We start from the raw sequence: 20192 nt of genomic DNA, 5'->3' as shown, positions 1-20192 counted from the left end.
AGTAGCATACACTTTAAAAAGTGACAGCTACTCACTAGATTAAAGGCAGGACGGTTTCTGGAGCCCAGGATTCTGAAACTGGCCTGGACAACAGAGCAAAATCCTAGAAGGAAGGAGAGCGTAGGGGAAGGAGGGAGAGAGAAAGGGGGGGGGCAATTCCTAGACATTTTGAGTTGTTATTTCTTCACCATCAGCATCATCACCACCATCATCATCCTCTTCTCTTTTCTCCAATTTCTGATTGGATCTACTACACATAGGTCCTTCTGGCTGGAGCAGCAGCATCCCTAGAGAGCAGTTCACTGGTTTCCCAGCATGCATCTGATAGGCTAACACCTCACACCTAGTAACAACTATTGCAATAGTTTTTTTTCCTATTCTTTGAAGCTATCTTTAGTGAAAATTCACTTTTCTGGTTCCCTTTAAGATATTATATAAAAAAAAAAATGGCATTGCTTTTGTAAGCCAGGGGAGTGAGCAGACTGCTTCCGGAGACCCTGGAAATTCCACTAGTTTTACTAGAAACGTTTAGTTATGAAGACTATACATCACACTGGCTTCTGGAGAACAACACTTTTAAATCTCCTTAAGAAGAACGCTCTCACGCTTGTCTATTTCTTCTCTGTCTGTGGATCAGGTATCACACCTGCCACATCTGGGTTTAACAGTCTCCAGGTTTCATGACTTTTCTCAGATTCCCCTTCCTACCACACTCTATTGTCTCCTTGTCTAGAAGAAGCTAAGTGGTCTCTCCCGTACAGCCCATAATAAACACCTTACCTCTGAACCCTCCTCTCCTGACACTCAGGCTTTGGCTGCATCATGGGGATCGCATGTGGCTGCCATCATCAGTCAGTTTTGAATTGGTTGCACATCTTCTCTTAAAGAAAGATGTATAAGGTGATCACCATGATTCTCATGTCTTCCCCGTGGCTGTCATACCGCCTCCCAGGCAATGCTCCACACTGGACTCAGCAATCAAGGGCTGTCCTTCCCCTCCCTGATATCCTTACCACAGAGACTCTTGTGTCTCCCAGGGATCCTCTTACCCCTCCTCCCTATTCCCTGGTTACACCATCCCCTGGGCTGGGAGGATACTTTCAATGCTTAGGAACAGGCTGATTGATAGAAATATGTAAGTTTCTTAATCGAAAGGATTTGACTGTGCTCCTCCCCCAGACACCTTGCTCAGAAGTTTATCTTTCTGTTAGCTCTCCCAAGAAAGTTTCTTTCTGATGGTGTATCCACTAAAGGTCAGGAGTTTCTTACCCCATATGTACATCCAACACCCTTGCTCCAACAATGCTCGCACCCACAACAGGGGAACTCCAGCAGTCATTAATCGAACAGAGTACATTGCTTACAGGTGCATGAGGTTCTCTTCAGTTCAACTCTGACTCTGTTACAAAACCACTCTCAGCCAATGATATGTTACCCTCTATCTCCGATTACTTATAGCTGTTTCAAGGTACTACCCATTGATAATTAGGAAGCTTATTTATTTGTATCTATTTTAATATTTGTGTTAGAAACCTGAGCCTAATATTCATTTGCATTAAATACACTAAGGAAGTGCTTTAAGAATCCATAGTTACTTTTGAACCAAAAGTGTAAACTGTAACAGGTTGTCTTGCTTGGCAGTCATGCTCCTGTTACACACTCATGGCCTTTAACAAAGATCATTCCACAGAAAGCAGAATAATTGTCAAGCAAAGAATTGAAATGCGTTCCTTTAAGCTATTGGACCACATCTAAACTTACCTTGAATTCTTGTATTGGTTAAATATGAGATGCTTATAAATTAATAATAGTAATAAACTTCTTTTCAAGGTGGCGTTAATTCAGTATGCCAATGACGCAAGAGTTATATTTAACTTGAACACTTTCAAAAACAAAGAGGATATGGTTCAAGCCACATCTAAGACACAACAAAATGGTGGGGACCTCACAAACACCTTCAGAGCTATCAAATTTGCAAGGCAAGTTTTGTTGCTATCAGGTAAAAATTTTGACAATGTGGAAGGACAAAAAGCAAGAAAAGAAAATGGAAAAGGGGGCTGGAGAGATGGCTCAGCAGTTAAGAGCACTGACTGCTCTTCCAGAGGTCCTGAGTTCAAATCCCAGCAACCACATGGTGGCTCACAAACACCTGTAATGGGAACCGATGCCCTCTCCTGGTGTGTCTGTAAACATCTATAGAGTATATATATAATCTTTTTAAAAAAAAAAAAGATAATAGAAAAGGTAAAACGAGAGTGACAAGGGGGTGGAGACAAGCCTGAGCTCTCTGACATGCTCACCTTGACAGAGCCCACACCATGTGGTTACACACTAGTCATGGGACTGCCAGACATATGGAATTATTTTTTTCATGAATTGCACAATTTTGCAAATACCTTAGATTAAATTAATATAAATGAAACAATCTACCACTGCTCATATTAACGTCAAACAAATTAAGCTAATACAGTATTTTGTACATATTAATGAAGCTCATGGGCTAATATGCATAAGAATCTGAACGCTGAGCTTATCATGTCTGCTGCACCCCACAGGGAGTGTGACTTTTACAGCTGCATGGCTTCCACCCTTTCTTACCTCAGTTTCTCTTTTTCAGTTCCGTAAGCTTTACAAGACACTTTACTAAATGCTCACGTGTCGTTTTTATTTTTTAAAATATGAGAACAAATGTCCCTGCCCTTACACCTGCTCCCATCTCCTGGTTTTTTTTTTTTCCTTAGAACACCATTAAAACAAGTTGTCTACATCTTCTTGTCTCTTCTTCCTTGAACCTGTAGCTCTGCCGCTAGGTGAACATGGTATCTCCATCAGCTTTCCTAGCACTTCTCCCTCAAGCCCTATTCTCTCTGAACATTTGATAAGGACAGATATACACACTGCTTTGAACTCAATCTTCATTGAACACCACAAATTTCTGATATCCCCACCAATATTTTGTCAACAGCTCCAGCCTCTTCACTGGTTCTATCTCTTGGTTTTTTTTTTTTTTTTTCACTGAACAAAGCCCTCTCTCCTTTCCTCCACTGTCCTCTCTGTTAGGAATAATGCCCCTACTCTTGCTGTGAGTGCCAGCCCTGTATGGGCTGCCCATTGCATTATATCATCTCTTAACTTTCTCCTCAAAGTCATCGGCACCATCTCACTTAACACATTCAGTATGTCCTGAACCAGCCCCATTCTTTTCCCACACTGCTTATGATGCTGGTGTCTATTCACCCAGTCATCAGGTGAACAAAACCCTCATTGTTATCTTTCCTCTTCCCACTCCCTCTTAGATACATATCTGGCCATCATCACATTTGCCATGTCTGTCTCACCATTCCCTGTTTTATCTGTCCCTTCATTTCCTCTGTGTACTGAAGTAGAAGCTTTCATCAACTGGTAAGATTTTCTTTACATGTCTTCAAAGAAACTGTCCATAAGAGAAGATGTGAGTGGCTTTATGCTTCCTGTCTCTATCTCTTTGGGGGCTGGACCATGTCATAAACTGAAGGCCGTAAACATGAGTCACCTGTCATTAAGTGGAGAGACATTTCCAGCCCAGTAACCCAGATTGAGGAAAAGAATGTTGTCAAGATAACCTTGGAGGACTTGTATTTGACAGTTAATGTGGCTGGGGCCGATCTCCAAGGGAAAACAACCTCGGGGTCCTGGCAAGTATTCCAAAATAGGGCATGGTCACTATTTGTTTAGGTGTGGCTTGTCTGGCTTTTATTACCTTTTTAAAACCTGGGATTTTTCCTTTACCACTGTAATTTCCAAATGTACAAGAATTAGGACTCACCCAAATTCTAATCAGCACAACCCAGAATATACAGACACACAAACACAGACAGGCACACACACACACACACACACACACACACACACACACACACACGCATGTATACACAATAAAGACACAGACACATACACACATACGCACACACACACACACACACACATCATGAAACTACTGAAATTACTGTTAAGCATGAATTATATTTTATATTTCTCTGAGGAAGCTACAGATAGACCACTGGCATTGACACAGAAGAAAATTGACAAAAAAAAAATAAAACATTGCTCATGTTTGATGTGCTTAAAGATGCTAATTTCACATTTTTATTTCAGAGCAAGGGTCTACATGTTAGCTTCTGTTAACGATGAGTAATTGTATCTATCACAGAGACAGTGCTTATTTACCGAAGTCTGGTGGGCGCCCAGGTGCTACAAAAGTCATGGTAGTTGTGACTGATGGTGAATCCCATGATGGGTCGAAGCTGAAAACTGTGATCCAGGAGTGCAATGATGATGAGATACTGAGGTTTGGCATCGCAGTAAGTGCCTTCTGTTTGAATTTATCTGGAGGTTGTCAGGTACACATCCCTATATGCTGACACATTCCAGGTCTGCAGTTTGTACTGTCTCTCTGCTTCTTGCTGATTTTCAGTCATGCCAACTAAATAAATGGCTGTGGAGATGTGTGTAATAAAGTTTATGATGAAATGAACAGATAGGGAAATTTACACAGAATAAGAATGATCTTTGTCCCCTGCTCTCTCTTTTCTCAAGGTTCTTGGGTATTTAAACAGAAATGCTCTTGATACTAAAAATTTAATCAAAGAAATTAAAGCAATTGCTAGTACTCCAACAGAGAGATATTTTTTCAATGTGGCTGATGAAGCAGCTCTTCTGGAGAAAGCTGGCACCCTAGGGGAGCACATATTCAGCATTGAAGGTAAGAAGGCAGAATTTTCTTTCAAATGCCAGTTTTTGGAGAACTTGTAATTTTTGTAGAATATATTTGCCATATGGATGTGAATTCATAGACCATGCAGAAAAACCAGCTCAGGTATGTCACCAAGAAAGATAGCCAAAGCACATGAATACATAGCTAATAAGAGAAAATGTAAGTGATTAGCAAGCAGGAGAAAAATATGAATCCAATCACTTTTGTGTTTTGCCCAAAATATGAGATGTCAGTGCTGTTTAATTTTTCAGAAATCTCTGAGGTGTAGAAAAGGTTGTACAAGTTTGATACAATGATAATTTTTTTACAGCTTTTGAGAGAACGATTTAGCACCAGCTACCATAATCATTGTTTTTTTCTTCATAAATTACATAACGACAGAAATTCTCGAATTTGTTCATAATAACTACCTTATTAAACATGGTGAAAACACACTGATGATATCCAGCAGCTCAACTGGAGGGGAGGTTTTCCTCATTGCAGCTCTCCTGATGCGATTCCATAGCCTTGGAACATCCTCAGGGCGGAACTGTCATTCGAGTAGACACTAAGGCCTGGAGAACTGGATCACTCTCCACAGTTGGTTAAAAGAGAGAGAGAGAAAGAAAGAAAGAAAAAAAGTAACATGAGATCAAATCCTGGTTCCAGGTGCTTAACCCAAGTAACTCTCAGCAATAAGGCTGGTGTTTAGTTGTTCACCTACATATCAGGCAGTGCCTTAGAAGCTAGATTCAACTGGCTTGCGTAGGTATCTGCCGGTATAGTCCAGCTTCCAGCTTCTGGTGATGCTGTAGAAGTTTCTAACCTGCTGCAAATGTGACTGCTCAAGTGTAGTGTTTCTGAGTTATTCAAATCATCACGAAGGGTAAAGTCTCCTGCAAAAACTGGAAGCTACTACGGCATCTGCACTAGAGAATTTGCTTCAAGCCCATGAGGAAGAATGGATGCAGTGCGACTTAAAGATTCTTGGAAATTATTTGGGACAGTTCCTGTTGTTGAAGACTTTCAAGGAGCATAATGCTATTTCTCCCCCAAATTGTCTGTATACAGCCTGTGTGAATTCTATCTTTTAAAGAAGTATATATTTCACAGTAGTACAATTTGTTAGTGAATTGTAGTGTCTATGCAGGAATTTGGCTTGCTCCTTATGAACATTATGAAAACTATTCTGACCATGCTGAAAACAACATCCCTACCAATAAAATTCTGTGGTGTTAGACAGTAACAGATACTTAAGTACAGTTAGAGCAACTTTCTAGCCTCTTTAACCTTGAGTCCTGGCTTCCAATGGCTAACACTGGTCCCCCTCTGTCCAGTCTACGGTGCGAAGTAATTGCATGCTCTTCCAATGCATCTGAAGTATTTGTGCATTAGCAGCATCAATATTTAAAGGCAAAATCCAAATTGTTTCTTGGCTAGTAATGATAAATTATTTTAAAAACGTTGTAATCTCAATTTCTACGTTAACTAATCCTCTCCTTTTGCTGAGGCTAATTTGATATCAGGAACAGCATAAATGCTTCATTAAATTAATTAATGTTGAGTGGGGATCAAAGCCAACTTTGAACACTACTTGGTGACTTGTTTTGTGGTTTCCTCTTCCTAGAATCCTCCGGGCTATAGTTTTCCATTGATAGAAGAATGTTTGTGTGTGAATGTGCACAACGTGTCCATGTGCGTGTACGCAAGGGTCCATATTTGAAATTTTGATTGCTGACAATATCATTTTTGAAAACGGTATTTTATAGGCACTGTTCAAGGAGGAGACAACTTCCAGATGGAAATGGCACAAGTCGGATTCAGTGCAGATTACTCGCCTCAAAATGTGTGTGCATCAGATAAGTTGAAGCCAATACTGTCACTTTCCAGAACGCACACAGACACAACAGCTTAGACATAAAGAAGGAAAAGCATTCCCTGAGCAATGATTCAGATCCCTGGGCACAGTCACTACATTTAAAAAGAAAACAACTAAAATTTTCTTTTCCTGTGCAACAAAAAAATATCATTTATAATAAAGACTTTGATTGAATTCCCTATGGCAAAACACTAATTCCAGGCACCATCTGTATAAAAATTTCATGGCAATCAATTAACTACCTGAAACATCTGTCAGAGAAACAAGACCTTTTTATCCTTGACAGAGTCGCAGACTACATTTTCATAGCGTACTGTTCACTGCAGAGACAGAAAGTTGTTGAAAATGAGGTACTCATGAAATCTGAGGGGTGTCTGTGGTCCCTAGTTCTCCTAGCTCATGGGATCAATCCATCCACTGTTCTCAGGTACAACCTCTAGGTCTGGACTCTAACACTTCCCCCAGAGCTTGGAGGAATGCAAGACCAAAGGAGACCAGATTCTGTGAAATATTTAGATATTAATTTGAAATCAGAGGAGGCAATACACAGAGCTAAAGATCAAGACGTGCTCGGCCTCTGTGGAGCAGGGGTTCTCACCCTTCCTGATGCTATGATTCTCTAACAGTTCCTTGTGTTGTGGTGACCCCCTGGTCATCAGCTATTTTTGTTGCTACTTTATAACTGTGATTTTGCTACTATTATGAATTGTAATGTAAATACCTTATCTTCAGGCTATGTGATATGGGACCCCTGTGAAGGAGTCAGTCATTCAACCCCCAAAGGGGTCTCAACCCAGAGGTTGAGAACCACTGGTCTAGACTAAAAGATGCTAATTTTATCGATTCAACAACCGTTAGAGATGTTGACAAAGGTTAGAAACCTTTCCCATAGGAAAAGATAAAAATACAATATTACAGAAATATTGTTGCATAATTCTGTGAGGTTACTGCCATCCCCTGGAGGCCACTCCTATATCATCAGCTTAAAGTCTGTGCTTACATTAATTATGCTATTCTCAAAGTTTTTATATTTTTTCCTCAGAATGGGATTTTTCCCTCTTTATTATTTTAATCCCACATTATATCCTTGTTTCCTTATATATAAAGGGAAAAACCTTAACAATAACATCTTTCATTCTGACCAAGCCTGTGTGCCTACAGACTTGCAGCCTCCAATATTTAAATTGAGTTTGAGCCAATGCAGAAGATCTTGCACAGCTTGGTCCTCCCCATCCACCCTTGAATTAGGCTAACTTTCTATCCCCTATGTAGACTGTCACAGCTACAGGTGAGTTTTGTAGCTGTGCTATGATTTAACACATGAGATAAAGGGATATAGATGTCAGAATGTTTGAAAGGGATGGGAAAAAAGGAACAAAAAACTGTAAGGGCTAAAGCAATACTTCAGGGGCTAAGAGAGCTTGTTACAAGAGTTCATATTCCAGCACCCACAGTGTGGGAAGGGATGCATGGTTGCCCATGCATCTGTAACCCTACAACTGTGGGGAGTGCAGCCACAGGAAGATCACTGGAGTTTTCTGGCTGCCATCTTTGCTTCAGCATCAGTGAGAGACCCCTGCATCAAGGAAACAAGACAGAGAGTGTTGGAGCAGAGTGCTTGATGTCCTCTTCTGGCCTCTGTGTGTGCAAACCTGCACATCCAAGCATGCAACACATACCACAAATAAACGAGGAAGAGAGTTGAAAATACAGCAGGTCAGAAGAAGGTCTCCCAAGACATGCTAGGAATGGCAGCACTCCCTCGCTCTTCTGGGTTCAGCACTTTCTGTTGCTTCAGTGTCTCTCATATTCATCAGGAGCCTTTCCTATAACTATGTTGGATGAGAAGCTCTCATCTGATTCGCCTATAAGCTCTGAAAGGTTTAGCACTTGCAAAAGCTTGCCTTTGAATTGAAGGTGACTACGCATCTATCCTGTGCCATGGCCTATTGCAAAGATTTCTGAGTAATGAATTATAAGTTCTTCCAAGAGAGCATAGCTCAAGTGTCACTCAACCTTCCTAATGCTGAGACCCTTTAATATCATTCCTCCTGTTTTGGTGATGGCTCCACCATAAAATTATTTCAGTTGCTACTTTATAATGGTGACTTTGTTACTGTTACAAATTATAATGTAAATCTCTGATATGCAGAATGACTCTGAAAGAGTCATTTGACCCTGAAAGGAGTCATGACCCACAGGTTGAGAACAGATGCCACAGCTCATGGTAAGCTTGAAAATCATAACAATTCCAAGATAACCATTTAACTTCCTTTACTATGCAGATTTCCTTAGATTCTGTTAGTTTATTTCAATGTTTGACTCACCTGAATTCCTTTGCCTTAAAGGTGATTTGTCTTAATCTTCATTTCTTCAATCCTTTCAGGATATTCTGACGCTAGGCGCCGTGGGGGCTTTTGACTGGAGTGGAGCTATTGTCCAGGGGACATCTAACGAGCACGTGATCTTTCCTAAACAAGCCTTTGACCAGGTTCTGCAGGATAGAAATCACAGTTCATTTTTAGGTGAGGCACAGCAATAGTTGGCTCCAAAAACTCGGGGTTTGTTTGGTTGGTTTTTGGTTTTAATTTTGTTTTTGTTTTCTCTCTTTGAACTCAGTTCATCTCAGATGATGAACTGTCCTCTCCTCTCGTTCATGTGTTTGTGATTCAGTTGTTAGCTCTTGGCTAGTCAGGCCTCAGCCAATAAGTAAGGAAAGCTGAGCCTTACACACAAATCTCTTGTAGATGCCTTTAAGCTCATGTGATATTTAATGTTATTTTACACTAATGCTTCTAAAATACACAAGTCTGTTCAGGTAGATATCCCTGGAACATGGTTGCATCTCCAAAACAGAAGTTGTTCCTAAAACGTAATACAATAAGCAGTAGTCATCTATTGTTTTGGAGTTCTTTTTTTTTTTTTTTTTTTTTTTTTGATGCAGAAAACTTTAATCAACAATTGTAGAAACAATACACTCAGACATTAAATATCAGAATTCCCCACCACCACCACCACCACCAGTCTAGAAATGAAGAAATCCACTAATCTCAAACATTCCTGGTGGGAGATAAAAGATTTAGGAAACTGTTTTCCCATAAACGCATTTATTTTTACCCCGAGGCTAGACTCCCCACAGAGAAAAGACAAGTTTGCACTCAATGGAGTTTATTCTGCCAGCTTGTGGAGTTCTTAGGGTGTTTGTTATTGTTGGTATTTACATGATGAGGACCCATTGATGTTCAGTACCTACTGTGGATTACTTGTATTCTATCTACAAAAATCCTTCCAAAATCATTTCAGAGCCAGTGATCTTAATCATGTTTATCAGCTTCAACAACCTAGCAAATGACAAGTACAGAATTCAAAACCAGAACTCTAACTCCAGGGCCTGTATTCTTTCTATTAAATAGCAACACCATTTAATGTCATTCGTTCATTCATTAAGTTTGTTAAAGGATTATATCTTTGTTTTGATTCCTGTTGCTATAATAAGATACAGAGACAAAGGCAACTCAAAGGAGAAAGTATTTATTTGGCTCACAATTCCAGGTCATAATCCATCACTGTGGAGAAATCAAGGCAACAGGAAGTTGAAGCAGCTATTCACATTATATACACAGTCAGGAGCTGAGAGATATGATTTAATGGATGTGTGCTAGCTGTTAGCACACTTCCTCTACTCTTATTCAGTTCAGGATACCCTGCCTAAGGAATGATGCCACCCTCAGTGGGAGAGGCTTCCCATCCCAGTTACTCAATTAATGCAATCAACCTAATTCCTCACAGACATGCCTAGGGGCACACCTAATATAGACAATATCTCAATGATACTCTCTTCCCAGGTAATAATATATTATGTCAAGTTGGCCATTAAAATGACTAATTAGCAAGGCTTGTAAGTAAGTAGCTAAAGAGAATAACCCAGGACCAAGGGGCAGCTTTACAAGTTGAGGTCCTGTCTATGCTACCCAGAACTATAAGTGAAAAGGCAGAAAATTTCATTTCAGGAGCATGAGTAGTCACCTAACATCAGGACTTCTGCACGTCTCTGCTACCTTGGAAAGTTCTCTCTGACTGAAACAGTGATGTTCAATCTAGAACTGCCTCTCCCCTAGGTTACTCTGTGGCTGCGATTTCTACGGAAAATGGTGTCCACTTTGTTGCCGGTGCTCCTCGAGCAAATTATACTGGCCAGATAGTGCTGTACAGTGTTGACAAGCATGGCAATGTGACTGTGATTCAGTCACACAGAGGGGACCAGGTAAATATCATTACAAAACAAGTGAAATTAATGTTATGGATAGCTGGGCAGGTGAAGTAGAAGTTGGTGTTTACTGAGTGGCTTCTCTGTGTTTGAGTATGTCATTTCAATTCACTTATGCCTGTGTTAAACCCTAATGGCAGAAGGTTCACTGCGATTAAGTCTGATCCCGCTATTGCCATTGATTTTCTAAGGGTAAGGAGACCACAGACTAACATTCAGACCATACTTTTGACTTCTTTTTAGTAGTATAAAGAATGGGGTGTCTATTTTGAGAGAAAAACAATGACAGTGTTACTTACAGAAATCACTCACTGATTTTTAGGTCCTTAATAGATGTTATGCCAACACTCACTGAACATTGGTGGATGGGGTGGCATATTCAGAGCCTCAGCCCTTCTAATTGACTTCATCTCGACCTAGTTCTCTTATCTTTTCTATGCAGCAGCATCACCTGTGCTAGACCATGTCACTGGCATTGCTAATCCAATTTTCTTTCCACCTAGAAAACTCCTTTTGTCTTTAAGATGCTTTTCAAATACTTCTCTCCTTGAGCCTTCCACCTGTTCTCTACACTCTGATAAAGTGTCTGTTACGACATTTTGTTTTGTTTTGTTTTCCATGGTAACATGACTATTTTCTGTCCTTAGCTGGCCCGATCCCTCTTGTCTTTCTCTAAATCATAGCTCACATAGCTATTAAGGGTTCCTCTAGTGAGCTCTGGCTCACTGGCATCAGAAATACCTAGAGTTTTGTGGACTAGAATACATATGTGACTATATAACACCTAAGATTAATTTGCTTTGCTATTCTAGATTGGATCCTATTTTGGCAGTGTGCTGTGTTCAGTTGATGTGGATAAAGACACAATTACAGATGTGCTCTTGGTAGGTGCTCCCACATACATGAATGACCTCAAGAAAGAAGAGGGAAAAGTCTACCTGTTCACAATCACAAAGGTAAAAATAAACATCAAGAAAATGGTTTACATGAGTCTAGTACTAATAAATAAGTTAATCTGAAATTTGAAAGACCCTTATTATTCTGGAATAGTAGCTAATTTTCATGAATAGTATGGCATATATTTAATCAAATTCAATGAGTCACCATCATTATTATTTGTTTAAAATGCATTAAAAGGCATGGAGTTTAATATATAGTAATCCCATTTTCCATGAGAGGTCTTTGGATATATGTTCCTATGCAAATAAAGCCATCATAAACACAATGTGTGGCATGCACATATGTACAAATATTAGTTGTTTCCTAAGCATATCATCTCATGTCCTGTGAAATGATAGTAGTCACTAGGCATTCTGACCTCTGTGTTTCACAGTAAAAATAATTGTCCCAGCAACTCCCACAACCTCCAGATGACCTAGAGTGCTTTCTACATTAGTTTGTCAGAAAATTCCAGTTGTTAGTGTCATATTTAAGTGCACGTCCAACTCATGGAATGTCAGATCCTTGCCATAAAACTGACCTCACTCATAAAGACAAGGCACGTTTTTTCCAATATGTAGACAAAACTCTACAATCATTTCCTTAGGAATCTGGAACTCAATGAGGACAGGAAGAAAAGCAAGTGAAAGTCAGTGGTTGACATGGAAAACCAGACAGGTGTAAGGGGAAGAGAAGTTAACGTAGGGAATGTTCTATTTAGTTGTTAGGATATTTTATATGCTTGGTGCTTACTATGTATACTAATGTAAAAACTGACTGTCTAAAACAAGCTGTTAAAATAATTGCAATTCTACATGAACAATGTATAAGCACATGCAAAGATAGGATATAGTCCCTTCATGAAAGTATTTTTTTATCTCTTCTTTCTTTTATGTTTCTTGTTTGCAAAATATTCTGAACTATCATTAATTGTTGGAGATGAAAATAGCTGTTTAAAATTCGTTTTGATTTTTTTATGTGTATGAGTGCATGAATATGTGTTTATCACCTGCGTATTTGGTGTGAGCAAGGAGATCAGAAGAGGTTGTTGGTTCCCTGGAGCTTGAGGTAGTAGTGGTTGGGAGCTACCATGTGGGTGCCTAGAAATGAACCCAGGTCCACGGCAAGAGCAAAAAGTGCTTTTAACCATGGAGCCAAGTCTCCAGCCTCCGTAACATTCTCTCTTAATGCTTTATCTAATTCAGTAAAAAAAAAATAATCTCTATAAAATTACTATAAACTAGAAAGAATCAACACTGACCTAGTTTCCTGGTTGAGACACATTTGCTTTCTTGCAAAGCCATTAAATATTTTCATTCTTGAGCACAAACTCAGAAGGAAAAGCTGTGTTTTATAAGGAAATATCTTTTCCTTTGCAGAGGATCATTTAGTGTTTCCTGTTATGGAATGTTAGTGACTTCTTTTTTTACCTCTTACCCCAGTATAATTATTATGTCATTGTGCAGCAATTTTTAAGTAAGATCTAGATTGTCAAGTTTTGTTGAGTTTTTTATCTACCCTAATTTCATCCATGTTAGTAGACTCCCACCAGAAAGCTTTTAAGTCAAAGATTTGGAAAGAGATGATGATCCTCATACTGAAAGAAAGTGGGGATAGGGTTGGACACTTTATGTAGGTTTTTTTTCATACAATAAAAGGGATTACTACCTCCTTTAATCTTAGTTTAGGAGCAGATACCTTATGACCTTAATTAATAAAATCTTTATTTATAACTCACACAAGGAGTGTCATCAATACTAAGATTAAAACTCTATCCACATTTGAAATCTTGTCTGAACAGAGCTGCTTTGAATTTTAATGATGCACATTGAGTGTTTTGCTGTAACAGTTCTTCTCCTCTTTGCCAGGGCATCTTGAATCAGCACCAGTTTCTTGAAGGGCCTGAAGGCACTGGAAATGCTCAGTTTGGTTCAGCCATTGCAGCCCTTTCAGACATCAACATGGATGGCTTTAATGATGTGATTGTTGGTTCACCTGTAGAGAATGAGAATTCTGGAGCTGTGTACATTTACAATGGTCACCAGGGTACCATTCGCACCAAGTACTCCCAGGTAACCCAAGCACAATTTGATCATGTATTGTGTACATAAATTCTAGAGCTAGACAGCATTGTGTAATCCATGCCTCTTACATTATATCCACATTCTTTTCATCAAAAAAAAATATTTAGTGTCAAACACTATTCTAGCTCTGAGAATACTATACAGAATAAGACAGACAAAATTCTTTTTTGTTGACCTTACATTCTAATAGAGGGCATTTGAAAAGAGAAATAAATTGCAGTGCTATAGATAATAACAAATGTCAAGAATCAAACCTAGGAAAATAAAACTCTATTGAGGTTAAATTTCAAGCATGAAGATTTCAGATGGCTGAAGCGTGATGGAGGATTTCTTACTAATAGACAATTTTGTGTCCACTCTGAGGAAAGATAGCTAGAACAGGAATCAAGACCTGAACTTGTCTCTGCTCATTCCCTGCCCGTGGCTGTCTCACCATTTTGTGCTGCTTTGTGATTACGAACTAAAGATTCATGCTATTTCTTTGTTGAAAGAATCATTGTAAAAAAAAATAGTAATAATGACAGAGATCAAATAAACTGTGGTAGAAGAAAAAGATGGACTTTCTTGGACCAGACAACCTGAAAAACTGACCAAAGGGAATGTAAGGGGCAAGATAAAGGATGTCATTCTGTGATTCAGCTGTGTGTATTACAACTCTACATTAATTCTGCTCTTTCAGAAAATCCTTGGATCCGATGGAGCCTTTAGAAGCCATCTCCAGTTCTTTGGAAGGTCCCTGGATGGCTATGGAGATTTAAATGGGGATTCCATCACTGATGTATCCATTGGTGCTTTGGGGCAAGTGGTTCAACTCTGGTGAGTCAGTCAGTGCAAGACTCAGACTTTCTAATTAAAATGACTTGCTTTATCGTGTAATATATGTCATGCCCAATGTTTTGTGTAATATGTGTCATGCCCAATGTTTTATATAAGGCCATAGGAAATGTATTTATTATGGTTTACATAAGGAAAGGGATATTCATGGTTTTCACATATATATATATATATATTGATATTGATATTGATAAGTATGTATCTTTGAAACACACACACATATACAAATACATAGATCCTTGTCATGAGAGTCAAGTTTTTCTTCTCCTTATGTGAAAAGACTCAGTGTGCAGAAAGAGCTCCCTAAATGATATCCTGAATATTTCTGAGTGTTATCTTCTTATACACAGCCTCGTTTCAGCTTCCAGTCAGGAAACCTCATAAGAACATATTCACAAAACACAAAGTAAAACTTCCTATGTGCTTAAGAGGCATACATTAAAATCCTAAGTCATGAACAAGAACCATTATTTTGGCTTAGCTGACCACTTCACTGACCTCCATAGGCGTCAAAGATGAGGGAACAAGAAAGGATTCAAAGGTAATGTGGTTCGAGGTTTTAAAAGCCACATATATGAAGGCCTTGAAAAGATAGCTCAGTTGTTTTGAGAGCCTGCTCTGCAAGCATGAAGATTTAAGTTCAGTCCCCAGAGCCCATGTTAAAAAGCCAGACGTTCAGGAAATTTTCCCCTGTGCCTATGTGCTCGAGGCTCTTCCCCACTTTCTTTTCTATTAGTTTCAGTGTATCTGGCTTAATGTGGAGGTCCTTGATCCACTTGGACTTGAGCTTTGTAAAGGAGATAAGAATGGATCAATTGCATTCTTCTACATGCTAACTGCCAGTTGAGCCAGCACCATTTGTTGAAAATGCTGTCTTTTTTCCACTGGATGGTTTTAGCTCCTTTGTCAAAGATCAAGTGGCCATAGGCTTGTGGGTTCATTTCTGGGTCTTCAATTCCATTCCATTGATCCACCTTCCTGTCACTGTACCAATACCATGCAGTTTTTATCACAATTGCTTTGTAGTACAGCTTAAGGTCTGGGATGGTGATTCCACCAGAGGTTCTTTTATTGTTGAGAATAGCTTTGGCTATCCTGGGTTTTTTGATATTCCAGATGAATTTGCAAATTGCTCTTTCTAAGTCTGTGAAGAATTGAATTGGAATTTTGATAGGGATTGCATTGAATCTGTAGATTGCTTTTGGCAAGATGGCCAAAGAGTACACATGGGGGGACTCATGACTCCAGCAGCGTGCGTATAGCAGAAGATGGCCAAGTCAGTCATCAATGGGAGGAGAGGACCTTGGCCCGGTGAAGGTTCTATGCCCCAGTATAGGGGAATGCCAGGGCCAGGAAGCAGGACAGGGTAGGATGGTGAGCAGGGGCAGGGGGGAGGGAACAGGAGATTGTTTTAGTTTTTGTTTTATTTTATTTTATTTTATTTTATTTTATTATTTTATTTTTTATTTTTGGAGGGGAACCTGGGAAAGGAGATATTGTAAATAATAAAACATATAATAATAATAATAATAATAATAATAATAATAATAATAGCCAAACATAGCCAGGTGAGGCAACTCATGCCTTTAATCTAAGAACCTGGGAGGCTGACAGAGATGTATTTCTGTGAGTTTAAGGCCAGCCTCAAACATAGAGTATCTGAGATCAGCCACAGCTATATATTGAGACCATTTAAAAAAACAAATAAAAAAACTAGGCATAGTGCCACTTGCATATAGTCTCAGTTATGGTGAGACAGATAAAATATCTGTGGCTCACTAGCCAGCTAGCCTTCACTAAATATCAAGTTACAGGACAGTAAATACCATGCCTCAAGCAAGAGGGTACCTGCAGAATAACATTCAAGTTTGACCACTGGCATCCAGATGCACAGGCATACATAGATACGCACACACACACACACACAGATACATACACACAATAAACACTTAGGTGTGTGATCTAGAATAAAAAAGAAATTGATTATTCAGTCAAGAGTACTCATGCATCCATCTTTCTTTATTGAAAATATATGTTTTAACTGTCCAGACATACTGGGAACAGAAAACAGTCCATTGACATTTTATGATTTCTGATTTTGATGCTGCTCTATACATGTCTGAAGTGTGCTTTTCGAGAGTAAAATGAGGGTTTTTTTTTTTTTTGTTTGTTTGTTTTTTTTGTTTTTTTTTATTTTTTTTGACAAACAAAACTGTTGTGTGGAAAACCAAGGATAGCTTTAAGACTAAGAAACTAGAAAATATGTTTACTGAGTAAAGTTAGTTAAAATAAAGAATGGCATACCTGGAGTGTTACCTAGTTATTTGGCTTCATTTAAAATATTGTAAGAAAACACAGACCTGACAGTAAAGAGAGCTGTGGAAGCCTCCGTGGCTTTCCCACACGGTGCCTCTACATTTACTGTACTATGATATAGTTTAGTTAGTGGCTTGACCAAGCTGCTGTTTTCAAAGGTGGATTTCATTCTTTAGAAAAGTCAACACATATGGGACCAAATGAATGTGCTGAGATGGCTACTCCCACTAAGCTAACATTCTGTGGTCACATTCCTACAAAGTGCTGAACTGCTCTTTCTGGATAACTCTGAGAATAATGTCCAATAAATTTATAAAACATGCAAATCTGTATAGGAATGATGCTCAGTCTCTCAAATAATTGGCCTAAAATTCACTGAAGCATTTTAGGTTGTAGACCTAAAGCCATGTTACACTTCTTGTGTCATTGGTTGGTTATTAAGAGAAATCACAGATATATAGTAACTTTTAAAATTGTCTTGTCAGTGATGCCTGAAAATGAAAAGGCATGCTTTCGGGATCTTATTGTGGTGCTTTTCAAAATGGTGAACTCAGTAATCATTGCTTGCTGCCTTACAGACAGTGGAAGGTTACATGGGGGTCACTATAGTGAAGCTCAAATTCTAGTAATGGAGGGATTCAGACTGGAGATTCCATTTCCTCACTGACAAGTACCCAGTGAAGTGGTAAGCCTCCAGGTATTCATGTCTCAGATATTTTCATTAATAAGTGTTTTTAACACCAATGTTGAAGGAGCAAATAAGACTGTGGCTTAGGTATAAAAAGGGCCACACCAGGGTAGAAAACTCTGGTACCCTGTGATGGACTCCTCAGCCATATTTGCACCATTAAGGACTGATGATGCCAACCATGGAGATAGCAAGTCAAATGTTAGGGTAATATTCATCATCTCTGCCACCTCCATCTTCCTCTCTTCTCTTTCCTGCCATTTCAAGGACTGTTCAACAATATTGACCCCAGGTCCTCTATGTAAAGTGTACATGTATACTGGGCATACTATGCATCTGTTTCCATTTGTGTTTCAGGTCACAAAGCATTGCTGATGTGTCTATAGAAGCTTCGTTCACTCCAGACAAAATCACTTTGCTCAACAAGGAAGCTAAGATAACCCTAAAGCTCTGCTTCAGAGCAAAGTTTAGACCTACTGGGCAAAACAATCAAGTAGGTAGGTAGACCTGAAATAACCTGTATGCTGATGGGTTTACCTCAATAGCTTTAGCTAGAAGTTTTGGTTTTCAGACCAGAAAAAATAAGGATCTTTACTGGACATGCTTAAATTGCATGCATGCAGTATCTAAGAGTCATTCATTAGGCATGTGAGGTTGTATCAAGCATCCTTGCTTAGGTCTAGATTCTGGCATTGTGCTGTAGAACACTTTAGTCACTGTGGTATAATCATGAGCTCTGCCATTGAGTCTCTCTTACCTACAGATCCCTTCTGTAGATCTTTAGCACACACAGATTTCATTGCGCTGCCATGAGTTCTAAATGAGTGTGTTGCCTATTGCCTAATCCATTCCCTGTATAGGTGTCCTTAGTAAAGCACTGAATGTTATTCCTGTTTTCAAAGAAGTGAAAAAGATAGAAAAGAATTTACAATCTGTTCCATTGCTTTTCTATTTCTATGGTATGAGTCTGAGTATGTCCCATCAAATGGGAGAAAGCCCAGGTAGGACTGTTGGCAAATGTCATCAGAAACTGTCATCCTCTGTCCCCTGAGAGGCCAGATTATCTTATGGGACCTGGCTGAGATGCTGCATCCTCTTTGAAGCCATTTCTAACCAACCAACTGCCTCTGTTATCTCAGCAGCCACGGTAGACAGTAAGCCAGGCAACACTTCATTAAAACCTACAGATTTCCCCTTGTTCCTGGTTTATGGATTCTAATATCTCCTCCATAAGATCCTGACTCTATATTCCAGAACTCTCAGTTCCTAGTGGTACTTCACTTAATTACAAGAAAATTAGCTTAAAGGCTGGAAACAGTCAGGTTAGTTGTTTGTATGATACCTGTGTGTGCCTCGGAACACACATTCACCTGAGGAGCAACCACAATTAAGTTGAAAACCATCACCACATAAACATTTTTAGTCTGTGTAAAAGATTAAAATGGAAAGTGTAATTCTCTGGCAGACATGGCTGGCTGCCCAGCTATCTTGGCCCTAAAACATGAATATGCCCCGTGGATATTCCATGATTTTGAATATTCTTCATATATTCGGTTGGCGAACACTGAAAACCAGAGAATTCCATTCCCGCCGATTGGCTGGTGAGGACTTGGGAGCCTCTCCCTTTGACTCTCTCCTGCTGTGTCCAGGTCCACCCTGATGAGCTTGTCATAAGTTTTTACTTGGTTGCTTGGCAATAACAGTACATAAGAAATAAATCCAATCTTTAAAACTGGATAATCTATGAAACTATACATCTATTTGAAGCTACTTGAAAAATATGTGCCGTTTACTGCCTTCATCCTTTTAACAGCTACCTAGTCCCCCTGGTATTAGTTTTTCCTTTATGTGCTTTTTTATCAGTTACTTCTAGTCTGTCCATTCAATTTTTTCATGTTTTTGATATGTTTATTGGTCTCATTAAGTCACCAAAACACAGACATTCCAGTTTCTTTAATAGATACATTAAAAGTAACAGATATATTGTCTTAGGAAGTATATTTAACTTTAAAATACTGAATAGATCTGATAAAGTAATTCCCCATAAGGCAACTGCCCTAAGCAGTGGGGAATGCTCTGAATTTCTGAGTGGCCAATGGATACTTTTAAAGGCAGCTGGTCTGGTTATTTGGACTTCAGTTACTATCACCATTTTTTATCACACTGTAGTTTTTCATTTCTACTCCCCTGAGTTGTTATTAAAAATTTCTGGCTGCCAAAGAAACAGAGATCCAAAGAGGGTAGGAAGGGTGCTCAGGTCAAGGAGGACATAAACTGAAGTTACTGCCCAGTCTAAGAATGTCTGACTCAAACCTTGGTGCTGCAATGTCGCATGTCTTTCTCCACATACACATCTAGACTATGCCAGGCAGAGCACATGTTCTTTTCGATGATCACACTTAATTCTTATAGTAACAATTAGTCCTTGTAACGACATGGAAATAGAAACAATT

At 39.1% G+C, this 20192-nt stretch overlaps 1 protein-coding gene across 2 annotated transcripts in view; it reads left to right on the top strand.

Moving 5' to 3' along the window:
• The window catches only part of Itga2 (integrin subunit alpha 2), a 96267-nt gene that overhangs the window by 51043 nt on the left and 25032 nt on the right, over positions 1 to 20192 (top strand). For both annotated transcript variants that reach the window (XM_031360060.1, XM_031360059.1), the window contains exons 8-17: positions 1831 to 1979; positions 4190 to 4340; positions 4576 to 4741; positions 6502 to 6578; positions 8998 to 9136; positions 10730 to 10875; positions 11691 to 11834; positions 13686 to 13889; positions 14581 to 14717; positions 18097 to 18236. In XM_031360060.1, the coding sequence (XP_031215920.1) occupies positions 1831 to 1979; positions 4190 to 4340; positions 4576 to 4741; positions 6502 to 6578; positions 8998 to 9136; positions 10730 to 10875; positions 11691 to 11834; positions 13686 to 13889; positions 14581 to 14717; positions 18097 to 18236 (1453 nt within the window). The remainder of the gene's footprint in view (positions 1 to 1830; positions 1980 to 4189; positions 4341 to 4575; positions 4742 to 6501; positions 6579 to 8997; positions 9137 to 10729; positions 10876 to 11690; positions 11835 to 13685; positions 13890 to 14580; positions 14718 to 18096; positions 18237 to 20192) is intronic.

Source organism: Mastomys coucha, unplaced genomic scaffold (assembly GCF_008632895.1).
Source record: "Mastomys coucha isolate ucsf_1 unplaced genomic scaffold, UCSF_Mcou_1 pScaffold8, whole genome shotgun sequence".
Classification (NCBI taxonomy): Eukaryota; Metazoa; Chordata; class Mammalia; order Rodentia; family Muridae; genus Mastomys; species Mastomys coucha.
Note: the sequence above shows the minus strand (reverse complement) of the source record. Positions and strands in the feature narration are given on the sequence as shown.